Source organism: Orycteropus afer, unplaced genomic scaffold (assembly GCF_000298275.1).
Source record: "Orycteropus afer afer isolate SDZICR_OR568_19922 unplaced genomic scaffold, OryAfe1.0 scaffold00002, whole genome shotgun sequence".
In the NCBI taxonomy this organism is placed as follows: Eukaryota; Metazoa; Chordata; class Mammalia; order Tubulidentata; family Orycteropodidae; genus Orycteropus; species Orycteropus afer.
The window spans coordinates 25,735,730-25,763,031 of NW_006921589.1; the positions used below are offsets into that span (position 1 = coordinate 25,735,730).

At 40.6% G+C, this 27,302-nt stretch overlaps 2 protein-coding genes across 2 annotated transcripts in view; one reads left to right on the forward strand and one right to left on the reverse strand.

The window, feature by feature from the left end:
* Nucleotides 1-23,996, reverse strand: part of FASTKD2 (FAST kinase domains 2) — a 30,339-nt gene extending 6,343 nt beyond the window's left edge. The window contains exons 1-9 of the mRNA XM_007935951.1: nucleotides 23,262-23,996; nucleotides 19,512-19,615; nucleotides 18,728-18,836; nucleotides 18,322-18,445; nucleotides 18,021-18,160; nucleotides 16,229-16,401; nucleotides 10,326-10,489; nucleotides 7,213-7,428; nucleotides 6,696-6,783 (exon numbers count right to left, since the gene is read on the reverse strand). Coding sequence (XP_007934142.1) covers nucleotides 6,696-6,783; nucleotides 7,213-7,428; nucleotides 10,326-10,489; nucleotides 16,229-16,401; nucleotides 18,021-18,160; nucleotides 18,322-18,445; nucleotides 18,728-18,836; nucleotides 19,512-19,615; nucleotides 23,262-23,996 — 1,853 coding nt within the window. The remainder of the gene's footprint in view (nucleotides 1-6,695; nucleotides 6,784-7,212; nucleotides 7,429-10,325; nucleotides 10,490-16,228; nucleotides 16,402-18,020; nucleotides 18,161-18,321; nucleotides 18,446-18,727; nucleotides 18,837-19,511; nucleotides 19,616-23,261) is intronic.
* Nucleotides 23,997-25,144: 1,148 nt separating this feature from the next.
* Nucleotides 25,145-27,302, forward strand: part of MDH1B (malate dehydrogenase 1B) — a 33,561-nt gene continuing 31,403 nt past the window's right edge. Inside the window, exon 1 of the mRNA XM_007935964.1 lies at nucleotides 25,145-25,166. Coding sequence (XP_007934155.1) covers nucleotides 25,145-25,166 — 22 coding nt within the window. The remainder of the gene's footprint in view (nucleotides 25,167-27,302) is intronic.

Sequence of the window (27,302 nt, forward strand, 5' to 3'; positions counted from 1 at the left end):
GTCCATTTCAGCTCACTAATGCCAAGAATATCAATCTTTATGTATTCCATTTCATTTTTGCCGACTTCCAATTTTCCTAGATTCATACTTCATACATTTCATATTCCGATGATTAATGGATGTCTGCAGTTGTTTCTCTTCAAGTGATGCCACATCAGCAAATGGAGGTCTTGAAAGCTTTACCTTATCCATATGAGTAAGGCTGGATTTACTCAGATGATGCAGCTCTTTCCTGGTCCTATTTTGAGAGTCTTCTAACCTAACCGGACTATTCATAAAGTTGCACGGTAATGTATCAAACAGTGTTTCTTTGCTATTCATAAGGTTTTCCCTGGCCAATTCTTTGAGAAGTGCATGGCCTCTTCCTAGTCTGTCTCAGTCTGTAAGTTAGGCTGATGCCTGTGCACCAAGTGCATCCCACTGGATTTGAAACACCAGTGGCTCAGCCTCAAAACTCACAAAACTTAGTACAACTAAGTGTCTGGAATTCCCTTTCTTCTCAATGTTATCCACAATTTGTTATGATCCATACAATCAAATGCTTTTGCATAGTCAATAAAATGCAAGTAAACATCTTTCTGGTATTCTTTGCTCTGAGCCAAGACCCATCTGACACCCGAAATGATATGCCTTGTTCCACATCCTCTTCTGAATCCAGTTTGCACCTCTGGAATTCTCTGACAACATACTGCTGCAACCGTTTTTGAATTATCTTCAGTAAGATTTTACTTGCATGCAATATTAATGATATTGTTTGATTATTTCCACAGTTTGTGGGATCACCTTTCTTTGTACTGGGTACACATATGGATCTCTTCCAGACAGGTGGCCAGGTAGCTGTCTTCCAAATCTCCTGGCATAATCGAGTGAGTGTCTCCAGTGAAGCATCCATTTCTTGAAACATCTCAATGGATATTCTATCGATTCCTGGAGCCTTGTTCTTTGCAAATTCTTTCAGGGCAGCTTCAACTTCTTCCTTCAGTATCATTGGTTCTTGATCATATGCCACCTCCTGAAATGGACGAAGATCTACCAGTTCTTTTTGGTACAGTGACTCTATGAATTCCTTCCATCTTCTTTTGATGTTTCCTGCATCATTCAATAATTTGCCCATAGAAATGCTGAACGTGTTCTTCCCTTTTGGTTTTCTACCTCTAAGTCTTTGCACGTTTCATTATAGTAATTGGCTTTGTTTGCTCAAGCTGCTGTTGGAAATCTTCTGTTCAGCTCTTTTATCTTGTCATTTCTTCCATTTGCTTTGGCTACCCTCCGCTCAAGGGCAAGCTTCAGAGTCTCTTCTGTCATCCACTTTGGTCTTTTCTTTCTCATATTTTTAATGACCTCTTGCTTTCTTCATGGATGATGCTCTTGATGTCATTTCACAATTCTTCTGGTTTTCGGTCACTGGTGTTCAATGGATCAAATCTACTCTTTAGGTGGTCTCTAAATTCAGAAGGGATATATTCAAGATCATATTTTGGCTCTTGTAGACTTGTTTTAATTGTCTTCAACTTCAAGTTGAACTTGCATATGAGCAGTTGATGGTCTGCTCCACAATCAGCTCCTGGACTGGTTTTGGCTGAAGATACTGAGCTTTTCCATCGCCTCTAGCCACAGACGTAGTCAATCTGATTCCTGTGTATTCCATCTGGCAAAGTCCATGTGTACAGCTACCGTTTGTGTTGTTGAAAAAAGGTATTTGCAATGAATAAGTGGTTGGTCTTGCAAAATTCTATCATGCGATCTCCAATTTTTCCAACTACCGGTGATTCTTTTTCCAACTTTTGCATTCCAGTCACCAGTAACAATTAACACATCTTGATTCCACGTTCGGTCAATTTCAGACTGCAGCAGTTGATTAAAAAATCCACAATTTCCTCATCTCTTGCTTTGGTGATTAGTGCATAAATTTGATTAACAGTCGTATTAATCGGTCTTCCTTGTAGGCGTATGGATATTATCCTACCACTGACAGCACTGTATCCTTTGTGATGATGAAATGTCATGCCATTCCTCTTCAAATAGTCATTCCCAGCATAGCAGATCATATGGCTGTCTAATTCAAAATGGCCAATACCAGTCTACTTCAGCTCACTAATGCCTAGGATATCAATCTTTATGAGCAAGCTTCGGCAGAGGGATCCAGGTAAGGGGAGGGACCCAGGTGGTAGAAGAGTGGAGGGAAAAGGAAAGGAAAGGCAGAGGGACCAGGACAGAGAAAGCTTCAGCAGAGGGATCCAGGTAAGGGGAGGGACCCAGGTGGTAGAAGAGTGGAGGGAAAAGGAAAGGAAAGGCAGAGGGACCAGGACAGAGAAAGCTTCAGCAGAGGGATCCAGGTAAGGGGAGGGACCCAGGTGGTAGAAGAGTGGAGGGAAAAGGAAAGGAAAGGCAGAGGGACCAGGACAGAGAAAGCTTCAGCAGAGGGATCCAGGTAAGGGGAGGGACTCAGACCCCATCCCCAAGCAGCAGGAGAGTGGAGGGGAAAGGAAAGGAAAGCCAGGGGGACTAGGACAGAGTGAGCAAGCTTTGGCAGGGGGATCCAGGTGAGGGGGGGCCCAGGCCCCACCCCCCAAGCAGCAGGTGAGTGGAGGGGAAAGGAAAGGAAAGCCAGGGGGACTAGGACAGAGTGAGCAAGCTTTGGCAGGGGGATCCAGGTGAGGGGGGGCCCAGGCCCCACCCCCCAAGCAGCAGGTGAGTGGAGGGGAAAGGAAAGCAAAGCCAGGGGGACCGGGACAGAGCAAGCAAGCTTTGGCAGAGGGATCTAGGAAAGGGGAGGGACCCAGGCTCCACCCTCCAGGTGGTAGGAGAGCAGAGGGGAAAGGAAAGGAAAGCCAGGGGTACCAGGACAGAGTGAGCAAGCTTCAGCAGAGGGATCCAGATAAGGGGAGGGACCTAGGCCCCACCCCCCAAGCAGCAGGAGAGTGGAGGGGAAAAGAAAGCCAGGGGGACCAGAACAGAGGAAGCAAGTACCAGGGATCCAGGTAAGGGGAGGGTGGAGAGGTTTCTAACAGCTAAGGGAGACAAACTTGTCTGTCAGTTTGTCATACTGTGGCTTGTTGTGAGACTTCAGGCTGTGCCCCTGCTGTTTCAAACGCCAGCGGGATTGCACATGGTGCACAGGTTTTGTAGCCGCTTGCAGTCTAAGACAGACTAGGAAGAAGGAAGAAGCCATCCACTTCTCAAAAGAATTGGCCAGGGAAAACCTTATGAATAGCAGAGAAACACTGTCTGTTACATTACTAGCCAACTATATGAATATCCTGGAAACACTGTCTGATACAGTGCTGGAGGATGAGCCACTTAGGTCAGAAGCCTCTCAAAACACAACTGGAAAACAGCTGCATCATCAGAGTAGAACCAACCTTACTGGTGTGGATAAACTAAAGCTTTCGAGACCTCCATCTGCTGATGTGACATGATTCAAATTGAGGAGAAACAGCTGCAAACATCCATTAATAATCGGAAGATGGAATGTACGAAGTATGAATTTAGGAAAATTGGAATTTGTCAAAAATGAAATGGACTATAACAGGCATTTACTACAGATCCCAGTAAACTGAAATCCTTGACAACTTCAATCTTTTCTTTATCATTGCTTATTGGTCCAGTTGCGAGGATTTTTGCTTTCTTTATATTGAGGTGTACTCTACACTGAAGGCTGTATTCTTTGAGCTTCATCAGTGTTTCCAGTTCTCTTCACTTTCAGTAAGCAAGGTTGTGTCACAGGTTGTTAATGAGTCTTCCTCCAATCCTAATGCTGCATTCTTTTCATATAGTCCAGTTTCTCAGATTATTTGTTCAGCATACAGATAATATGTAGTGATAGGATACAATCCTGATGCATACTCTTCCTGATTTTAAACCGTGTTCTGTTTGAACAATTGTCTCTTGGTATATGTACAGGTTCTGCATAAACACAATTAAGTGTTCTTCTCAATGTTATCTATAATTTGTTATTATGTTATCCACAAAGTCAAATGCCTTTGCATAGTCAACAAAATATCTTTCTGGTATACTCTACTTTTAACCAAGATCCATCTAATATCAGTAATGAAATGATTCATTCCACATTCTCTTCTGAATCTGGCTTGAATGTGGATGTACAGCAGTAACTATTTTTAATTATCTTCAGTAAAATTTTACTTACATGTGATATTAATGATACTATTCAATAATTTCCTCATTCTGTTGGATCATCTTTCTTTGAAATGGACATAAATATGAATTTGTTCCAGTTGGTTGGCCAGGTAGCTATCTTTTGAATTTTTTGACATAGATGAGTAAGTGCTTCCAGTGTTGCATCTGTTGTTAAAACATCTCAATTGGTATTCTGTCAATTTCTGGAGCCTTGTTTTTGCCAAAGTCTTCAGTGTAGCTTGGACTTCTTCCTTCAGTACCATCAGTTTTGATGATATGCTACCTTCTGAAATGGTTAAATGTCAACCAATTCTTTTTGCTATAAGGACTATGAGTATTCATCTTCTTTTGATATTTGCCCATAGAGTCCTTCAATACTGCAATTCAAGGCTTGAATTTTTCCTTCAGTTCTTTCAGCTTGAAAAATGCTGAGTGAGCTCTTCCATTTTGGTTTTCTGACTCCAGGTCTTGGCACGTTTCATGACAATACTTTCCTCTGTCTTCTTGAGCCACTCTGAAATCTTCTGTTCAGCTCTTTTAATTCATTTCTTCCTTTTACTTTAGCCACTCTACACTCAAGTTTCAGAGTCTTTTCTGATATTCACTTTGATCTTTTCTTTCTTTCTGGTCTTTTTAAATGACCTTTTGCTTTCTTCATGTATGATGTTACTGATGTCATCCCACATCCTGTCTGGTCTTTAGTCACTAGTGCTGAATGCATCAAATCTATTCTTGAGATGGTCTCTAAATTCAAGTGGGACAACTCAAGGTTGTACTTTGGCTCTCAGGGACTTATTTACTTTTCTTCAACTTGAACTTGCAAATGAGTAACTCATGGTCCGTTCCACAGTTGGTCCCTGGCTTTGTTCTGATTGATGATATTGAACATCACCATTGTCTCTTTCCACAGGTATAGGAGATTTGATTTCTATATATTCTACTTGGTGAGATCTATATTTATAGTCATCGTTTAAGCTATTTCCAATGAATAAGTTGTTGGTCTTGCAAAATTCTATCATGTGATCTCCAGCTTCATTTCTTTCACCAAGGCCACATTTTCCAGCTACTGAGGCTTCTCCTTTATTTCCAGTTCTCACATTCCAATCACTGATAATTATCAATTCATCTCTGCTGCATACTTGATCAATTCCAGACTGCAGAAGTTGGTAAAAATCTTTAATTTCTTCATTTTTGGCATCAGTGGTTGGTACATAAATTTGAGTAAAAGTCATACTCGATGGTCTTCCTTGTAGGCATCTGAATATTATCCTATCACTGGCAACTGCTGTACTTCAGGAAACAACTTAAAATATTCTTTTTGATGATGAATGCAACACCAATCCTCTTTGTCATTCCCAGCCCAGTAGACTGTATCTGTATGACTCAAAATACCCCACATCAGTCCATTTCAGCTTACTAATGCCTAGGATATGACCTCTATGTGTTCTACTTCATTTTTGGTAACTTCCAGTTTCCCCAGATTCATATTTTATACATTTCACATCCTGATTATTAATGGATCTTCACAGCTGTTTCGACTTGTGCCACATCAGCAAATGAAGGTCCCTGAAACTTTACTGCATCCACATCATTAAGGTCGATGCTACTGTGAGATGGCAGCTTGTCCCCAGTCATGTTTGGAGTAACTTCTGACCTGAGGGGCTCATTTTTCAGCACTGTATCAGACAATGTTCCACTGCTGTTCTTAAGGTTCTCACTGGCCAATAGTTTATACAAGCAGATTGCCAGGTCCTTCTTCCTAGTCTTAGTCTGGAAGTTCCACCAACCCTTGCTGATATTTGAAATACCAGTGACATAGCTTCCAGTATCACAGCAATAATGCAAGCCACCACAGTATAACAAACTGACAGATGAGTGGTGGCTATTGTACAATAGAAAATATAAATCCCTTTGGGTCAGGTTCCATGCCTGATTCACATCTGTACGCCCCACAGAGCAGAACAGAACTGTTCCACAAAGGCTGACAGAAGAGGAAGTACAGACAAGAATTATATGATCTTCTGCATCTACTTAAAAAGGAGGCAATTATCTCACGGTGCAACATCACATTTCTTCAGAGATATTCTATTTATAGTGTGTGAGTCAATGAGAAAGCTCATGATCCACACGCAATAGAGATTACTTTAGCTAAAGTTTCTCAATATTTTGAAAGGTGCTGGTGGTAGAGCAAAATATTTATTGGGTATTCGATTTCTATAAAAGCCTCAAGTGTTTATGATCACTATTGTATATTCTGTCAAATTTTACCCTGAAGATAGTTCAATTATGTTAACATTGCTTTATTGAATTGTTTAGCTTCAAAACCTAATAGAGAAAATATTGCCTACCTCATTAAATGACCCATCTCTTATCCATTATATTCAACCACAGACCCCATATTTACACCTAAGGAGTAGATGAATGGATGAGAACTCTTCTAGTGTGCTACATGCTCTATACAAACATAATGGCTTACTATTATTACTGCTATTTAATAAAAGTCTTTTAAAATTAAGATTTAATTTCAGATAGCCCATAAATGATTATATTTAAGCAACCTCTGAGTATCAGCAGCAGACGATACCATATCCACATCAGAAAATGGAAGCACTTGACTCCTGTTAGTATCCATTCTAATTTCAAAATCTGGTAAAGAAAGGAAGTGATATTAATTTTTCAAGCATTACTCATAGTGATTTTTGTTTCAAAACATGTAATAGCATAATACTACTTCAAAATGTGTGATACCAGTAATAACAATGGGACCAGTCAAAATACACTGAGAGCTTTCTGTGCCTGACAAGACAAGACCTATACACTCTCATTCATTCATCTCAAGAACCTTATGAAGTAGGTACTATTATTACTGCCATTTTACACGTAAGAAAACTGAGGCTGGTAAGCGCCTAACGTCACAGTGTTAGGAAGTAGTAGAGTGAGAATTCAAACCCAGGCAGTCCAGCTCTGAAGTGAATGCTCTTCACCACTACTGTAAACTCTCAAAGTAAACTTCTCAGCTTTTGTCAGGTAAAAATAAATAAATAAAATAAAGGACAATCAAGGAAAGTCTCATACCGATATGATAATTATGTGGCAAGTGAACATTTTTTGAGAAGTATCCTTCACCTCCCAGAAGGCTACTTAGCACCTCTTCAACTTTTGCATGTGGATGTGCGGGTGCTGCTGGTACTGGTGGCAGTGATATGTCTGTGGACTTGTGATAAGGAGTATCATCAAGTTCTAGACAAGTATCCAAAAGACGAAGCTTGAAAACATTCCTTTCTACATTACCTAGAAAGAAAAACCCAAAATGTATTCATATTATTTTTTAAAATTATTTAAGAATAAACATTTTCATATTTAAAAAACTGTATTAATACAATTGTATTAATACTTCCAGTTATCTGTTTCTAATCAGGAGGAATCTCTTTATGTTTCCCCAGTCCCCAGTGTTTAGATCAATGCCTTGCACTTGATAAATTGTTTAAGGTTTAAAATATCTTTAGAGATGATTCAGTCTGAACCCCTCATAGTGTAGATGAAGAAATGCCTGGGAATGTTAGGTCTCCTGATCAGTTAAAATCAAAGTTAGGACTAGAAACCAGGGCTCCTGACTCCTGGTGAAAGGCTGTTTCCCCCACTGACCTGCTTGGAAAATCAGCACATGGTGTTGATTCTTTACGATGTTGTTGCTGTTGTTATGTGCCGCTGAGTCATCTCTGACTCATAGCAACCTTATGTACAATAGAACTAAACACTGCCCAGTCCTGTGCCAGCCTCACAATCCCTACTATACCTGAGCCCATCACTGCAGCCACTATATCAATCCATCTTTTTGAGGGCCTTTCCTTCTTTCATTGACCCTCCACTTCATCAAGCATGACATCCTTCTCCAGAAAACAGTCCCTTCTATCAACATGACCAAAGTAGGTGAGACAAAGTCTGGCCATTCTCGCTTCCAAGGAGCATTCCAGCTGCACTTCCTCTTTCAGGACAGATTTCCGAGTTCTTTTAGCAGTCCACGGTACTTTCAGTATTCTTCGCCAATACCACAACTCAAAAGCATCCACTCTTCAGTCTTCCTTATCCATTGTCCAGCTCTCACCTGCATATGAGGTGATTGAAAATACTATGGCTTGGGTCAGGTGCATCTTAGTCTTCAAGAAGATATCTTTGCTCTTCAGCATTTGAAAAAAGTCTTTTGCCACAGATTTGCCCAATGAAATACATCTTTTGATGTCTTGACTGTTGATTCCACTGGTGTAGACTGTAGAACAAAACAATATGAAGTCTTTACAACTTCAATCTTTTCTCCATCTATTGTGAAGCTCCTCACTGGTCCAGTTGTAAGGATTTTTGTTTTCTTTATACTGACATGTAATCCATACTGCAGACTGCATTCTTCAATCTTCATCAATAAGTGCTCCAAGACATCCTCACTTTCAGCAAGCAAAGTTGTGTCAGTGTATCGCAGGTTGTTAATGAGCCTTCCCCCAATCCTAACGCCATGTTCTTCTTCATATAGTCCAGCTTCTCAGACTATTTGCTCAGCATACAGATTGAATAAGTATGGTGAAAGGATACAACCCTGACGTATTCCCTTCCTGATTTTAAACCATGCAGTATCCCCTTGTTCTGTTCGAATGACAGCCTCCTGGTCTATGTACAGGTTCCTCATGAGTACAATTAAGGGTTCTGGAATTCCCATTCTTCTCTATGTTATCCACAATTTGTTATGATCCACACAATCAAATGCCTTTGCATAGTCAGTAAAACACAAGTCAAACATGTTTCTGGTATTCTTTGCTTTCAGCCAAACTCCATATGACTTTAGCTATGATATCCCTCACTCCACATCCCCTTCTGAATCCAGCTTACATTTCTGAAAGTTCTCTGTCAATATACTGCTGCAGCCACTTTTGAATTATCTTCAGTAAGATTTAACTTGCATGTGATATCAATGATATTGTGCGATATTTTTCACATTCTGTGGGATCACTTTTCTTTGGAAGGGGTACAAATATGGATCTCTTCCAGTCAGTTGGCCAGGTAGCTGTCTTCCAAATCTCTTGGCATAGCTGATTGAGGGTCTCCAGTGCAACATCCATTTGTGGAAATACCTCAACACGTATTCCATCAATTCCCAGAGCCTTGTTTTTTTGCCAGTTCCTTCAGTGCAGCTTCAACTTCTTCCTTCAGTACCATTGGTTCTTGATCATATGTCACCTCCTGAAATGGATGATCATCTATCAATTCTTTTTGGTACAGTGACACTTTGTATTCTATCCATCTTCTTTTGATGTTTCCTGCATCGTTCAACATATTAGGCATGGAATCTTTTGATATTGCAATCCTAAGCCTAAATTTTTTCCTCAGTTCCTTCAGCTTGAGAAATGCCGAGCGTGGTCTTCTCTTTTGGTTTTCTTTACGATACAATTGTGGAATTTCAAAACATTTTTTTTTGTTGTTAATTAAAATTAAAAATTTTAAAATAAATCTCAGACCATCAAACTTTATCCTAGAATTAGCTTTCCCTTATTAAAAAACAAAGTCAACAATTAATTTGGTTCAAAGAGTAAATAAATTCATTAAACGAGTTAAACTATTTGGTTTCGTAATCTAACAGGCTGTGCCCTCATTCCAAGCCAAGACCAAGTGTTTACAGCTGCAAAATGTGGCTTACGGTGGCTTCCAAATGTAACACGAAAGGATTAGAAAATGCAAATAACCCTCATTAAAGCATAAAGAACACTGTTAAAAGACTGAGCTTTTGTCTCTAAATAAAAGGAATAATCATGCATTTCTTATTCTTCTATATGTATGATCGATCTGTTGTTGTTATGTGCCATCGAATCAGACCCAACTCATAGCGACCCCTCCTTGGGTTTCCAAGGCAATATCACTACAGAACTAGAGTGCCAACCTGCCTTCCAAGGAATGGCTGGTGCGTTTGAACCAGCAGCCTTCTGGTTAGAAGTCAAGAGCCTTAGGCTACCAGAGCTCCTACGATCTGTCGTTAAAGGATGGTTTAGATTAAGCAGCTTCAGGCATTGATGATTGTATCACCATTATTGGTCCTTTCCTCCGTAACATTTGCTCTGTACTTTGTAACTAATGCTGCTCCGACTAAGATCCCGTTCAGATTTGCAAGGTAGCTAATGGTAGTGCTTTATTTTGGTTTTACTTACCTGATGTCAGCAGCTCACTAATGATGTCTTTTTGGAGAAGCTGATTAACAGCTGCTAGGGGAAAATAGTTCATCAAGCATAAAGAGCACACAGCATTCAACAGGTTTTCAGAAGAGATCTGGTAAAGGTAGCCAGTCAGAACAGCAGCCATAATGTCTAGGAACCTTCAGGGGAATAGAGAAAAGCATTTTCAAATAGAACTGAAGATAAAAAGTCATGGTAGAGCTTAGACTCATATGGCTACAAGGAGTCCAAAGAAAGGAGATTTAAAGAAAAAAGGTCAGGCTTGCAAGTAAGTATCCACACAGGACAAGTAGCTTAAGCGTATATGCTCAATAAATATTGGCTATTGCTGTATGTGGTAGCATAGTACCTTAAGGCATGTGACTGCTAACCAAAACGTTGGCGGTTCAAACGTACCAACCACTCTATGAAGGCAGACAGGGCAGTCTACTTCCATAAAGATTTACCACCTCAGAAACCCAAAGGGGGTCGCTATGACTCGGATCCAACTCCACAGCAGTGAGGTTTTTTTTTTTTTTTTTTTTATTGCTTTATGTGTAGGAGCCTGGTGGCACAGTGGTTAAGTACTGGGCTGCTAAGTGGAAGATTGGCAATTTGAATCCACCAGCTGCTCTGTGGGAGAAGGATGTGGCAATCTTCTTCCATAAAGATCACAACTTTAGAAACTATGGGGCAGTTCTACTATACTACAGTCACTTTGCACTAGAATCACCTCAACAGCAATGGGCTTTGATTTCTGTTTATTGCTGTTATGTCTTGCTCAGAGCAAATGCTTTACAGGCTTTAACTCATTTAACTGCCATTAAAATTCTATGGAGTAGGCATTATTATCCTCTGGATAAAGATAATAAGTGGGTTCAGAGGCCTTGAGTAACTTCTACAAGGACACACAGCCAGGAAGTAGCAGAGACAACACTTGAACCCAAGTCATCAAGCTCCAGAGCCCATTCTTGTAACTATTACCTTAGATTTTTATCATGAGTACGTCCCTAAGAGGAGTTCCGGTAGCATAGTGCCCAAGGCACTTGACTGCTAAGCAGAAGGCTGGTGGTTCAACCCCACCAGCCACTCCTCGGAAGGAAGGTTGGGCAATCTACTTCCGTAGTGATACTGCCTCGGAAACCCAAGCAAGCGTTGCTATGAGTCAGGTCTGACTCAATGGCACATAACAACATGTCCATAAGGCCTAGAACACTTGTATAACCAATTAAAATTCATTAGCTATCAATACTCTGGGTTAAAAAAACTGTAAGTCTGGTCATACCATCCAGAGCTCGTAGAAAAATTAGTTAAACCAGAGAAAAGAGGAAAGCTCTAAATTAGATGAAGTCACTTTCCCAGAGTGTTGTTATCACCAATAAATGGCACAGATACCCTTTGACCCCAAGTCAGTCTGATTCCCAGGGCATATGCTATATATCATTATATGAGAAAAAAAATGAAGTCCATGTAAAATGGAGTCATTTAGTGGCAAAAATGGTTAAGCATCTGAGTACTCCCCAAAAGGCGGCGGTTTTAACCTACCGAGAAATGCCTTGGAAGACAAGATTGGTAATCTGCTCCTGCAAGGTCACAGCCTTGAAAATCCTATGGTGCAGTTCTACTCTGCACATATGGGCGTCGCCAAAGAGAAGTGGCTCAATGCAACTAACAACAATAACAACAACACATACAAAGTACTGACAGCACCGAGGATAGGAAGTGGATAAAGCTGCTTTTGGGATCAAGTAGAATTTCAGTAGGTGGAAAATATGAGAAAAGGGAAAAACCACCTGAAACTGAGCAATGAAATGGAGCCTGAAAAGTACATGGTATTCAAACGATGGTGACTTAACTAGTGAGGCTGAGGACCAAAGCAGTGATTGTCACGCAGCAGGCAAATGTGCTCTGAGTAAATCCTTACTGCCAGTGAGACGGTAAAGGAGAATGTCTGAGAATAACTGGCAGGTGCAATGGGCAAAGGCAGGTGGGTGTGTAGGGGAAAGGATGTGGTGGTAGGCCAAGTAGAACTGGCCAAGTCACATGGGGATGGGAAAGACGCAACTGAGCCTAGAGACAGCCTTTATTAAATCAATGACCACCTTTGGGGTCAGCAGCTGGAAAGGGCAAGGCTGCAGGTGACGAAGTTTGGATCCTGAGTGGAGGTCACCCGCCCAGTGTTCGTTCCCTTGCCCCCCTCCTGCTGTCCCTAATGCTTCAGCAACTCCAAGTTGCTTGCTGTCCCCTGGCCGTGCCCTGTTGTTTCTTTTCTCCACGCTTTGCTTACACAGTCCCTCCTGCCTGGAACGTTCCTCCCTGCTTATCTTCTCCCAGCTAACTCCTATCTGTCCGTCTTTTAAGAGCAGCTCAGGCATCGTCTCCCCCAGGCAGCATTCCAACTCTCCACTTTGTCAGGTGCACTCCCTCCTGTTACCATATCCTATACAAAATCCTACTGCTTCAGCTTCCACGCTGTATTTAACTACCAATGTACATGTCTACCTTCTCCCTTACACCAAATCTCATAGCAAGAAGCACTGCATCTTATTCATTTTTGTTCTAAGCATCCAGGTATTTGGTAAATGTTTGGTAAATGTTAGATGGGGAAGAAAGGAGGAGCGTTAGTGAAAAAGGATGAGTCAATGAGGACAACATGATGAATGTGATTAGTGTCACTTAAGCATGGGACTGATAACCAGAAGGCTGGTGGTTCAAACTCATCAGCCACTCCTCGGAAGGAAGATTGGGCAATCTACTTCCATAGAGATACTGCCTCTGAAACCCAAGGAGGGGTCGCTATGGGTCAGGATTGACTCGACAGCAGTGAGTTTGTTTTTTTTTTTTTGTTTTTGGTCAACTGTACGTGTGAAGATGGTTGAAATGGCCAATGCTTTGTTACCTACGTATTTACCACTATTAAAAATAATAAGAATGAGCTGAGTTCTAGAATTATTGAACTTGTAGGATGTACAGGACTCTATGCACTACCCAGAGACTGAGGTCTGGGTTCAGAAGCATACTGATGACCAGAGATGGAAATCCGAGAGTAATACATAGGATGAGAAATACAGGTCAAGTAGAGAAGAAATCAAAGGACTGAAGCAAGAGGTTAAATGCTGAATATTTTCTTCCTGGGATTTCAAACCCAGGAAGATACACTCTGGATTTAACACTCCCCCGACTCCCAACAGGCCATAAAGGGAAATCCAATTAACGTACAGCATGTGGATACACAAATGGGCCTTCCACCACCTTCCTACCTATTCATCTCTTCTAGTCAACCTTCCCTCCAGATGCCCTGAATTATTCTGCTTCCCAAACCTTGCCATGCCGCCCAAAAAGTCAGCCTCCTTCTCCAAAAAGCACTCATTTGGTACTTGCCACCTAATGCCTTCCTCTAGATGTACAAGATTTGCCTCCTTAGCTGGTCTAGAAAAGCTTTGTTGTTGTTGTTATTATGTGCCATCGAGTCGGCCCCGACTCACAGCGACCCCTCCTTGGGTTTCCGAGGCAGTATCACTATGGAAGTAGGATTGTCCAACCTTCCTTCCGAGGAGTGGCTGGTGGGTTTGAACCGCCAGCCTTCTGGTTAGCAGTCAAGTGCTTTAGCCACTATGCTACGAGAGCTCCTAGAAAAGCTAGAGGAACACAAACTTCTTCTACAGACCTTGGAGTACCAAATTCAGGGAACTCCACATTTGCAGATTCTCATTGATTATTCTTGATCTACAGTCACACTCTCACTGTTCCATTTCTTCAAAGAAGGAATGTTAAGGTGAGGGGTTCAGGGTCGTATCAAAGTTTCCCAACCTCAACACCATTAACATTTTGGCCTGAATCTTTCTACAGGGGCTGTCCTGTGCATGGCAGGATCTTCAGCAGCATCCCCGGCTCTATCCACTAGATGCCAGTAGCACCTACATCACCTACCCCTAGTCAGGCCCCCTGGGGAGCAAGTGCACCTCAGTTGAGAACCACTGGATTAAATGAAAGCTGAAGGGAGACAAAAGGACAAAGTTCACATTGGGTTGTTATAAGGATTAAATGAGTTAGCCTACGCTAAGTTCTTAAAACAATGTTTGGCACACAGTAACACTATGTAGTTGTTTGCAGTATTGAACAGAGTAGAAAAAATTAGAATGTGGGTCACAGAGGTCTTGGAGGGACAAACCAGTTCTCGTTCTGCACTGATTCAGCTACTGTTGTGTCTGACTGAATTTCCCAAACTTCATGTGGCTAGGGACTGTTAAAATATTACAATTTTATTGGACTAAGGTATGTCTTGGGCTGCCCAGAGTTAGCTGAAAACTCCCTAACCACCTAGTGTGTGTTCCCCTACTGCTATGAGACCTATCAGGCTGTTTCTACAGCTTTACTACTCAGGTTAACAGCATTGGTCTGGAAAGTACAGCAGATATATAGCAGCCAGTCTCACAAGAAAATCAAGCCAGAGGAACAGGGAAGGTCTTACTTTGGGGACATTTCTCAACCTTTATGAAATGCCTACCCTGTGCCAGCCCTGGTGCTAAGTTCTGGTGATAACAGGAATCTGGGTCTGAACCTAGAGAACTTTCCCGACGACTGGCAGGGAGACTTGTTGACAAATAATTAATTATGCCAACAAGGTTCCATCGGAGGTTTGTATATGTCGTGACAAACCCATGGGCTCTGATGGAGACCATTTGGAAAGGCACAGAAAACGCAACATGAGCTAAGTCTTACAGAAGGAATATCAGTTCAATGAAGAGAAAAGTCAGCAGCTGCTTTTCAGTCTAACACCACTTTTTTGATTAACTACCTCAAAAGACCCTGAGCTCAGCCAATCACAGTTACTCTTTCTCAAATCTGAATGCTGAGTCAAAACCATAGGGACAGAAAGCAGTTGGAGTCAAGTCATTTGAAAGTTTGTAAATCACTGAGAATCTCAGAGCTGCTCTGGTCTGTCCCTCCAAGACCTCTGTGACCCACATTCTAATTTTTTCCACTCTGTTCAACACTGCAAACAACTACATAGTGTTTACTGTGTGCCAAATGTTGTTCTAAGAACTTAGCGTAGGCTAACTCATTTAATCCTTATAACAACCCAATGTGATTACGAATAACTATTAGTGCCTAAGGCACTTGACCTCTAACCAGAAGGCTGGCGGTTCAGACCCACCAGCCACTCTTCAGAAGGAAGGTTGGGCAATCTACTTCCATAGTGAAACTGCCTCTGAAACCCAAGAAGGGGTCGCTTTGAGTCGGGGCCGACTCAATGGCACATAACAACAACAACATTATCCTCATTTTAACAGATGAAGAAACTGAAGCACAGGAATGATTAGAAACCTGCCAAAAGTCAAGGAGCTAATGAATGGCAGAGCTGGGATTCAAACCTAAGCAAGCTGTTGCTAAACTGCAGTCTAACAAATGACATTTAATATGTGTTTCTGTTTCTCAGTGAAGCCTGACTGTTACAGACAGGGAGGAAAGATGTCCCAGGTGGAAGGCAGAGGTATGAAAACACCTTTGAGGAATATGTTTGAAGGGCAGCTAGTAGAAGTTCACAGTTGTCATTAAAATGAAAAGATTAGAAAGGAGTAGCTTGGAACAAAATGAGCAGTTAGGGCCAGTGAACTATGAACTCAGGGGCTGAAGGAGTAATCTGGGAGTATTTGAAATGAAAACTCTTATAGTGAATTAACAAATATATCATAAACCCAGAGCAAGACCTGGATGAGCAAAAGTAAAATAGAAATTATTTTTACCTTCATAAGTAAGTAGGAATACTGTTTTATTTCTTGACATGTAAGATAGCCATGGACATACTTACTGGTGATAATTCATTGAGCTTATGATTTGTAATCTTTACTATAAATATGTTATGCAGCAATGAAAAAGTACAAGAGAACAAATCCTACTCTTTGTTGTGGCATCTGTTGAAGTGATTGAGAGAAGAATACACATGGAGAACAGCAACTGTGCTTTTCACATCTAGGAATTTGGGTTCATCTACCACTTTCTTCATAAACAAGTCCAGCAAACCAGTATGTCGAAAGCCAAAGGTTTCAAATAAAATCAGGAGTAAGAGAACCTTAAAAAGAGAATTGAGGGAAAGCCTCTTTAATAATTATAACATTCTAATAATAATTTTTTTTTAATCTTAAAGAATTTAAATAGCAATAGAATTATCCTGGTCAATAAAATATTCCTTAAAAAGTTCAATTAATTTTTTCCTCATAAAATCTACCATTAATTCTTGAATCTATTATTAAGTTAATAAACAATCTCTTATTATAAGCTAAGGACCAAAGAATATGCAAACATTGGTATGCATATTCCAATTCATTTAAAAATAACTCCTTTCCTACCTACTTTTCCTATACTGTTTCACTGTTTCTCAGTGAAGCCTGACTGTTACAGAGAGGGAGGAAAGATGTCCCAGGTAGAAGGCAGAGGTATGAAAGCACCTTTGAGGAATATGTTTGAGGAGCAGCTAGTAGAAGTTCACAGTTGTCATTAAAATGAAAAGATTAGAAAGGAGTAGCTTGGAACCAAATGAGCAGTTAGGGCCAGTGAACTATGAACTCAGGAATTTGTCTTTAAATATACCTTCTCCAAAGTTTTTCAAAATGACTGACTCAATCTTGAACTGCTCCCTCCCCAAACCGAGATACTTCCTGATTCCAATATGTAAGAGATAATTCAAAAATTCCATATTCAATATTAATTTCTATAAATGAGAAGGAGCTAAAATGTTATGAAAAAAATAAATTTTCCAGTTCACCTCCTAGTTCCTTCTTGGTCCCTCTCTCACTTATAAATATTTCTTTTTCCAAAATTAATTTCCATGGTAAACTTAATAGTGCTTCATCTGGATGTTTGTATTACTAACATAAACCTGAATGTAAAGGCTTTCACTCTGGAGGAAACAAGCAAACTTTCCATGAGTAGAAACTAGACATGATCATTAAGTAATAACAGTCTGTTCTTTAAAAAAAGTATGTCTCCCTCACAACCCTGGGGATCACCTTTCCACCAACCAATAGACGAGCCCATGAAGTGAATACCACCTGTGAAAAACAAACTTCTCAGAACAACCAACCCCATGAGACCAAAAAGGGCAGCATTTACCAAAAAAACAAAGTTCAGAAGGCAGGAAGGCCAGGGCAGAAGGATGAATGGAAACAGGGAACCTTGGGAGGAAGTGGCAAGAGTGCTGTTACTTTGAGAGGATTACAACTAACGTCACAAAGCACAATGTGTCTAAATTACTGAATGGAAAACTAATTTGCTCTGTAAACGTTCACCCAAACCACCACAAAATGTTCAAAAACTAAAAAAAAGATAAGTCTGTCATATTGCCCATATTGTCATATTTTTACTATTCTAAATCTAATAGAGAAAAGCAGAAATACAGAAATAATGTTAACTATATAACCAAATACCACACAACCTTTCGGAAAAGAAATAAAAAAACTTTTCACAACGTAATTTTTTTTTCAGATAAAAAGATGGTCAGAAGATTAAATGGTATATTAACAAGTACCCTCAGACAGAAATGATAATGAGCTAATTATAAAAAGTTAATTTAGTATTGGAATATTTTTGGTATCTTCTAGAAAGCAAAAAGGAAAATACTTAGAATGCTAAATGAATTAGTATGCTTCATGAACGTCTCTGATGCTTACTCTAAACCGTTAACACACTCACTTTTTTCAACTTCCAGATGTCAAAAGTTGTCGCCACATAATCAGCTATTCCCTTGAAGAGATTTATATTACGGTATCGCAGGTCTTTGCAGGACTGCAATATACTGTGTAGCATCTTAAAAGGACATCCATGGATATTATCTTTAAAAAAACCATATTACATTTTGTAAAAAAGCTACAGGCAATAATAAAATTTAGTTGTAATCAAATCATCAGATATTTTCATAGCAAAATTTTTTAAACAAATACAGTCCACACTAGTAGGTCAGATATCATAAATCATCAAAGAAACATTCCCTTACCTATAACCATCTTGCTGCATTCATTCAAGAGTACAAGAGAACGGTGATTCATGGCAGCTAGTACCTCAAACATGTGCTGGCTATTCAAAACTGAAAATCTGTCTAATTCTCTCAAGGCTTTCATCTAAAGGAAAACAAACTTAAATTTATCATTTGTGGCAAACTAAACTTTTATTTTTTTTAAAAAAAGAATAAAGCTTGAGCAAAATGAGTCAAACAAGTATATATACATAGGTATATTTATATACAAAGATAAAAATAAATCTATTATTTTACTTTAGTAAAACTAAACCTAAACATATAGCAATGTCCTCATAAAAACTGACTTAGGGAAATGTTAACAGGTCATAAAAAAAAAAATCTTTGTCAAATCTCTCCTACTGGAGAAAATTCAGAACATGTTTACCTCCAGTTTCTTTTTAAGAGCAATTGGTGCATCTTTTCCAATACACTTCATCATACTTTGCAATGTGAAGACATGTTCTATTTTCCAAACTTGCTGATCAACTAGTATCCTGCATCAAACACAATAAACATTCCAATTCTAGAATCTTAGAACCAGAAGATAACTCTTAAAAGTTTATTTGGTCAGGTCCTACTTCTTGTAGGCAAGAAATAAGAAGCCCATAGAGACAAAGTGATGGGACTGCCCAAGGGAGCGTAAGCAGTTAGTTAGAGATCCAGAACCAGTCCAGCACAACTTCCTCCCACAGTATTGTCTTTATTAAGGAACAAATAGTTTCAGGTGATTATAGGCCATAACAAAGAATTAAGTATTATTTTCCCTGGTCTACGACATTAGATCAGTTGCATCAACTTTATAAATTATAAAACTCAAGTTACTTTTCAAGCCCACCCAGAATCATGTGCCCAAATAACCTTGATGAATAGAATGTACATGTCAACTCTCCCCCCATGCCACATCAGTAATATATTTTAAGATTAATTAATTTAGATCTCAACATTACATCTTTTTAACAATGGACCCTAAAACAAGTATTATTCTCAGCACAATCCAGAGTCAGGTTTTTAAGTTTAAAAAAATATTAGGTTGAATAGTAATACTACCAACAAAGCCCCGGAACTGAAAAAAAAAAAAAAAAGTAGTTCAGTCTTCATATAAGTTCTTTACTCTAAATAGAAGAGGAACAGAGAAAAACCCCTGACAAAAGCCTAACAAGAGTTCTTACCGCAACCCTGCCCGAAGAACGTCCACATTCTTGCATGGCTCCATTGCTTCTAAAAGAGTTGACAAAACTGAAAGACATTTCTCATCACACTCGTTGATACGTTCCTAATGGAACAGCAATACAAACATCACAGGTGAGCCCACAGCAGACTATCTCAGCCAAGCAAAACCACTGAACCAATGCTTTCAATGAAAGGATTAAGAATAAAACTAGTAATTCAGTCAATCCACAATAAACTGCATCTTTGGAACATAAGATGTAACACTTAACTGAATTTTCCAAATAACTCATACATTTGGGTGATCCCCACCCTCATATGCATCAACACTGTTTTACCATTATTATCACTGAAAATTCCTATTTGATATTGATTATACCACTCTGCTTCTGAAGTAACTTTTAGGAAACATTATTTTTACTTCTTAGAACTCAAGGTCATCAAGAAGATAAGAATAAATGCAGCAATATTGAGTATATTGCAGTATATTGAGATATTCAGGGGTATTTGCCTTTTCTAAAGTCTCTTAAGCAGCTCCAGGAGCCTACTAGATAAGACACTGGGCTGCTAACCAGTAGGTCACTGGTTCAAACCCACCGGCCACCCTGCTCAAGGAAGATGGGATTAATCTACTGCTGTAAAGATTTACAGCTTCAGATGCCCAATGGTGTCGCTCTGAGTTAGAATCGACTCTATGGCCCTGAATTTGGTTTAAAAAAGACTCTTCGATGGCTGTGCCCCCACAATTTCCCTATATCTTTTCCTGAGTATTAAACTCTACCTTCAGTTATGACTCTTCCAAGTTAGATCTGCTCCCATGTTTTATTACCGCTACCTGAATCTGAAGCCCTGGTGATGCAGTGTTTAAGCATTCAGCTGCTAACAAAAAGGTCAGTGTTTGAAAGCGCTAGCTACTCCACAGAAGAAAGATAAGGCAGTCTGTTTCTGTAAAGATTTACAGCCTTAGAAGCCCTATGGGGCAGTCCTACTCTGTCCTACACTTCCAGAGAATGAACCAATCTGTCTAAAACTACAGCCAGAATGACGTAGAAAGGAGGATGGTGAGGCGTTGTCTCACGTACTTTGCATAAGCTACAGGGAGGGACCAGTCCCTGGAGAAGTACATCGTGCTCGGTAAAGCAGTCAGCAAAGAAGAGGAGGACCCTTAAAGGGATGGACTGACAGGGGCTGCAACAGTGGGCCCAAACCCAGCAACGACCGTGAGGTTGGCACAGGACCAGGTAGTGTCTCATTCTGTTGTGTGTGAGGCAGCTGAGTCAGGGCCGACTCTACAGTACCTAACAACAACAAAGACACCAAACCAAACCAGACACGCTGCTGTCGAGTTGATTTTGACTCACAGTGACCCTCGACAGAGGAGAAAACAGAACCGTCCCATAGGGTTTCCAAGGCGTAAATCTTTACAGAAGCCGACTGCCACATCCTCCTCCTGCATGAAAACTCTTACACAGCTATAAACCCAAGCATTCTACATCTGGATACAACATATGTCAGATTAGGAGCTCTGGTGATGTACTGCCTAAGGCACTTGACTGCTAACCAGAAGGCTGGCGGCTCACACACACCAGCCACTCAGAAGGAAGACTGGGCAATCTAGCTCCATAGAGACACCACCTCAGAAACCCAATGAGGGGTCACTATGAGTCAAATCGACTCAACAACAATGAGTTTGGTTATTTTCTTTTTTGGTATATGTCAGATCATCCTCAGGAAATTCTTGTCTTAAAAATTATTTAACTATGATCACGGAACTCAGCAGTATGAGCTGTCTACTCTTAAAACCTAAATGATATTTCAATGAGATCATGTTTTCATCACATCTGGGCCCATTTCAAGGACATCAAATGGGCCCCTTATTTAAAACTAAATGTGTCTGTCTCCCTCCATCCAATTTCACCCTTGCTCCAATCCATTTCCCATTCATTCAGTGATCAAAATACAAACTTAGCACACTGATTCTTTGATTAAAAGTATTTTAAGGGGTCCTCATTGCCTACAGGATAAATCCAAACTCCTCAGTCAGGCATAAGAGGCTCTTATGACTCAGTCCCTATTTTTCCAGCCTCATGTCTTACTACTGCTCCCATCACTCCTCTCCCCTGAGCATCACACCAACACTGTCCCTGCCTCCACCTCTCAACACATACAACTCCATCATTCTGCACTTCAGTCACATTGAACCAATCTCACCTTCCTGAACTTGCCAAACTTCTGCTCTGCCTGAAACACCACCCTCTTTGCTATCAATCCTCTTACAACCTGCTGGTCACCCTTGAACTCTGCTCAGACATCATCTCTTACTGGGCTTCAATCAGTTATGGACTACACATAGCTGTTCATTCACTCAGGAAATATTTATCAAGCACCTACAGATAGTGACACTAATAGGTAAGTGACTTTGTGGGCAACTCATTTAATTTCTCTAAGCCTTATTAGTTTCCTAATCAGTAAGATGAAAGTGATAATAACCAAAACCCAAACTCACTGCCATTGAATCAATTCTGACTCATCGCGACCCCTGCTGGGTTTCCGAGGTGGTAAATCTTTACGGAAGTAGATTGTCCCATCTTCCTTCTGCACAGCAACTGGTGGGTTTGAATCGCCAACCTTCCAGTTAGCAGTCAAATGCCTTAGGCACTATGTCACCAGAGCTCCTTGAAAGTGATAATACTCATTTTAAAAAGCAATACTATGTTGAAAAGACCAAAACACAAAAATTAGCTATTTCTATATACCAGCAAGGAACAATCTGAAGCATTGATAGAAGCACTTCACCAATTTCCTATATACCTAACGGTATACAAAAAGTAAAGACATTGGCAGATAATCTGAATCTCAGCTCTGCCACTTACTATGTGATCTTAGCCAAGTTGTTTAACATCACTAAGTCTCAGTTTCCTTGTCTGCAAAATTAAGGTAACATCGACCTTGTAATGCTGTTGAGAGGATTAAATAAGATTATATAAGGGCCTGTTGTTGTTGTTATGTGCCGTCGAGTCGGATCCAACTCATAGCAACCCCTCCTTGGGTTTCTGAGGCAGTTTCACTATGGAAGTAGATTGCTCAATCTTCCTTTGGAGGACTGGCTGGTGAGTCTGAACAGCCAACCTTCTGGTTAGCAGTCAAGTGCCTCAGGCACTACGCCACCAGAGCTCCCAAGGGCCTAGATACCCAGCAAATATTACACAGTTAACCTTCTCTCCTTCCTTCAACTACCTATCCTTCCCCTGTGTATTTTGCATCTCTCCTGATTTTAACCTATTCACCACTACACAAACCTGGAGAAGGAAAATAAATAAAAATAAAAAATACATTTCCATAAAAAGAAGGAAAAACCTAGCTAACTTAAGGTTCCTGAATCATATACTATACATACAGAAATAAATATACAAAGAAACTACCGTTCCACTGATGGTCTCTTTCAAAGACACTAAACCTCTCTTCCCTCCTCATTCTGCCAATATATGCTAAAGAGAGTTAATCAAAAAAACCAAAACTCACTGTTGTTATGAGTCAATTCTAACTCATAGCAACTCTACAGGACAGGGTAGAAACTGCCCCATAGGGTTTCCTGGGCTGTAATCTTTACGGAAGCAGACTGTCACCTTTCTCCCATGGAGCAGCTCGTGGATTTGAACCACCAACCTTTCCATATGCAGCTAAGCACTTAATCACTGCATCACCAGGGCTCCCTAAACAGACTGAAAGGAAGTTTAACTTTTTGCCTTTACCTGGACCACCCTCAGCAAAGTCTGTACCAGCAGAGTATTCTGAGGGATTCCAAGTTTCACCATAGCATGAAGGCTGAACAGCAGATGGTCACAGTGCATTATCTTGGCTTCTCTCATCATTTGTTCACACAGTTGCTTAAATGCAGGGTGGCTAAACATCAGTTGTTTTTCAAAGCATTTCTGGTCTTCAGACATCCTTTTGGCAATTTTCCACATTGCTACAAAATAGTTACTACTAGGAAACGTAGGTGCTTTTGAAAACACATCTAATACATCACTCAAGGAATTATACTCCTGAAATAGTTTTCCAGAGGATGGTTTTGCGTCCTTGATAAGAACATCATCATTGGAGACCTCCTGGGGAAAGTTTTTCTTTAATCCATCATCAGATGTACTAACAGACACAGAAGAGTGTTTTGAGTCAGAGGACAGTCTTCTAGGGCAAAGTAATCTGTCAACTGTAGAAACTGTTACAGAGCTTATGTCCTCTGTTTGAAAGCAATGATCTCTTGATTTAAAAATCAGGGCATTTTGAAAGAGATATCTAACAGATGGTTGCATTCTATCATCAAAGTCCTTTGGGAAAAGTTTTCTTGGGTTCCAGTTTGGATAAACAATTTTTGGTCTGCAAAATCCCAAAGGATCTACTAGCTTCACAATTCTTCTCCTGCTTGTTGGAATTAAAGTACTGAATTGTCTGAGGTTCCATAAAAAGCCACTTGTTTTGTTATTCATTTTGCTATCCAATGAAACACTTTCAAATGGCTTTAAAGTCACCAAAATGAAACAAACCTCACTTCTACCAGTGAAAGAACACAAGCCGTCGTTTTCCTGTGGGGAAGGGAGTTATGAAAGGAGTAAGAAAATTAAAGCAAAACTTTAGTGATGCATTTACCAGAGACTAAAACAGGAAACTACTGAGCCGTTAAAGATGTGCATTAAAATTACCATTATAGGCTTCCTCCCCTTTTACCACATCCACACACCGTTTTAAAGTAAACGTTACCTTGGAAGTAGCCTTTGTGTGAAATACCTTTAACAAGAAAATCAAGTTTATACCTGGTGAAAGTGTTTCAAAAAGCTTCCTCTGCGAGAGCGAAATTTTTAGCACTATCTTGGCGATATGCGTACTTCTTAAAATGAGGATTTGTGAACCGCAGAATCCGCAGTACTAAATATAGGGACTTGGTCAAACAGAACGGCTCAGGAGAGGAAGCAGAAAACGAATGTGGTGTTTGTATATGGCCTGCGTTTGAAAGAAAAGATCAGCCACACTCATCGGCCCCAAAAAACAGTGCAGGAGCCTCATCCTACAAGAGCTGAGCTGCCAGCACTAACCCACCTCCCTAAACTTAGTGTCTGGCGGCTTCTGAGACCATTCTCTGCAAGGCAAGAGGCTGCAGCTGGGGTAACCGACAACGTTCCACATACGCTCGTCCTTCGTCTACTCACCTTATATCAGAATCCCGTGGCTACACACAGGCGCAGCCATGACAGGGTCCTCGAGATCTACCTGTATCGCGAGATTTTACGGATCCTTTCATAGGTCAAAAGTGTTCATTAGTGACTGCCGGAGAATGATTTATTCAAATGGTTGAGGGTTTAATGAGTAAAGTGACTAGTTTTCTTGAATGCAGAGCTAGGGAAAGGGTAAACCATCAAGCTCATAAAGGGAACGTATATGTGCCCTATAGTAACCCCTTCAAGACTTACGCTCCACACCTAACTATCGCTAAGCTCCCGACCGCAGAATCACTTTGGAGTGCGCTTGCGCCCCGCCCCTGGTATGGTTGCCTAGAAACCGAGACGCCGGAGCCCCTGACTTTAGGTCTAGGCTACCAAAACCAAACCAAACTCACTGGGGTCGAGGGGATTCCTAAACCATGGCTAAATTCGTGCTGGCAGGTGAGAGATCCCAGCTTCTGCTCGCAGATCGCTCAAAATACTGACGGCAGCTAGCCTCTCATGACTTCTCAGCCGTTATCATCTTTCTGGTGGCGTAGTGCCTAAGGCATTTGACTGCTTACGTGAAGGCTGGCGGTTCAAACCCACCAGCCACTGCTGGAAGGAAGGTTGGGCAATCTACTTCCGTAAAGATACTGCCTCGGAAACCCAAAGAGGGGTCACTATGAATCGGATCTGATTTGACGGCAGTGGGTTTCCTTTTTTGGTTATTCTACCACTCCGGTTTCTATACTGACCACCCTATGCATTCAATATTTTTTTATTGGGCGATGACTTTGTACCAAGCACAGCCGGGCACTGGGGGAAAACGATGGGGTGATAAGCTCTACTTTCAAGGACCTTTCAGTCTCACAAGATTCAGACGTGTGTAAGCAAGTAATTTTGAAAAATATTTTTAATTGTGATTTGGGTAAAAGTTTGCAGAGTAAATTGGTTTTCCATTCAACAGTTCATATACATTTTGTTTCCTGACACTGACTGCAGTCAAGTTTAAGAAACTTGATGAGAAAGGAAGGAAGTAGGTACAACTAAAATGTCAAGGCAAGGTTTACACAAAGAAAGAAATCCCCTATAGGACTGTGAAACCAGAACTAGATGATACCTGACTACCACTGTCAACCACTTGGAAGAGGATCTATGTAGGAGATCCTGGAAAGAGTGGGAGAACAATGTGGAACAAAACGCAAATTCATTAAAAAAAAAGAGACCAGGTTTGCTGGTCTGATAGAGCCTGGTGGAACCACTAGGACTATGGCCTCTAGTTGCCTGCTGGAATTGAACCCACTCCTGTGGCTTCCAGCCAAACAAAAGACAGGCATAGGAGCTGAACATTTACATTAGGTAGATACACTCCTTGGAGAGATCAATTATGGGAGAGTAGAAAGGCTGTGTATGCAAAGGGAGACAGCTCAGGGCAGGAGTGCATGGAGGAAAGGACACAGGGAAGAGCTAACTATAGGGAGGAAGTGGGAGGCAAGCTGCTGCATTGTGGGAAACTGTAGTCAATGTCATGAGACAAAGTGTCTATGAGCTGGTGTATGAAAAGTGAATTTACTCTGTAAACTTTCACCCAAATCATAATATTAAAAAAAAATAAATTAAAAAGAAAGAAAGAAAGCCATCAATGGCTTCTACAGAAGTTGTTTCGTACTTAGTTTACTTAATGCATTGAGCACAATTGACAACTCCTAATTGCCTGAAATTCTATCTGTTTTGCTGCTTTATTCATCCACAAGAATATTTATTGAGCACTTACTGACTGCGCTGGAAATTCAGTGGTAAACAAATTTGCAAAGAATGTTGTGTGCATGGCAGTAGAAGCCACAGTGGTGGTGGTTGTTGTTATGTGCCGTTGAGTCAGATCTGACTCATAGCGACCCCTCCTTGGGTTGCCAAGGCATATCACTACGGAAGTAGATTGCCCAACCTTCCTTCTGAGGAGTGGCTGGTGGGTTTGAACCGCCAGCCTTGTGGTTAGCAGTCAAGTGCCTTAGGCACTACGCTACCAGAGCTCCCAGGCACAGCAGTTGTTGTTGTTGTTATTTGCCGTCGAGTCGGCCCCGACTCATAGCGACCCCTCCTTGGGTTTCCGAGGCAGTATCAGTACGGAAGTAGGATTGCCCAACCGGTAGAGGACCTTATTTAGTCATATAATGGGTTCAATCCAGAGGAAGTGACTTTTAAGCAGAGACCTGAACGATGAGATAGAGAAGTTGAGATGGATGAAAGCAATTTTAAGAAGTAGGATTGTAGTCAAGAGAGGTAGTTTAGTGATTATTCAGAGTATACAATAAGCAAGATATTTATATAAATTTAGTAGGACTGGAATAAATAAAAAGAAGAGAGTGTCACAAGTGAGACTATAGTTAAATAATGTAGATTCTTATAAGTGATGTTCAATAGTTTAGACTTTATCCAAAGTACATAGAAGACTTCTAAAAGGGGAAAATATAACCAGATTTGCATTTTTATCAGAGTGTTATAGCTATAGCCTGGGAGAGAAAGGCTGGATTCAAAGAGATCCATAAGAGGAGTGTTGGTATAGTCCAAGAAGAAGCTAACGGTGGCCTGACCTTG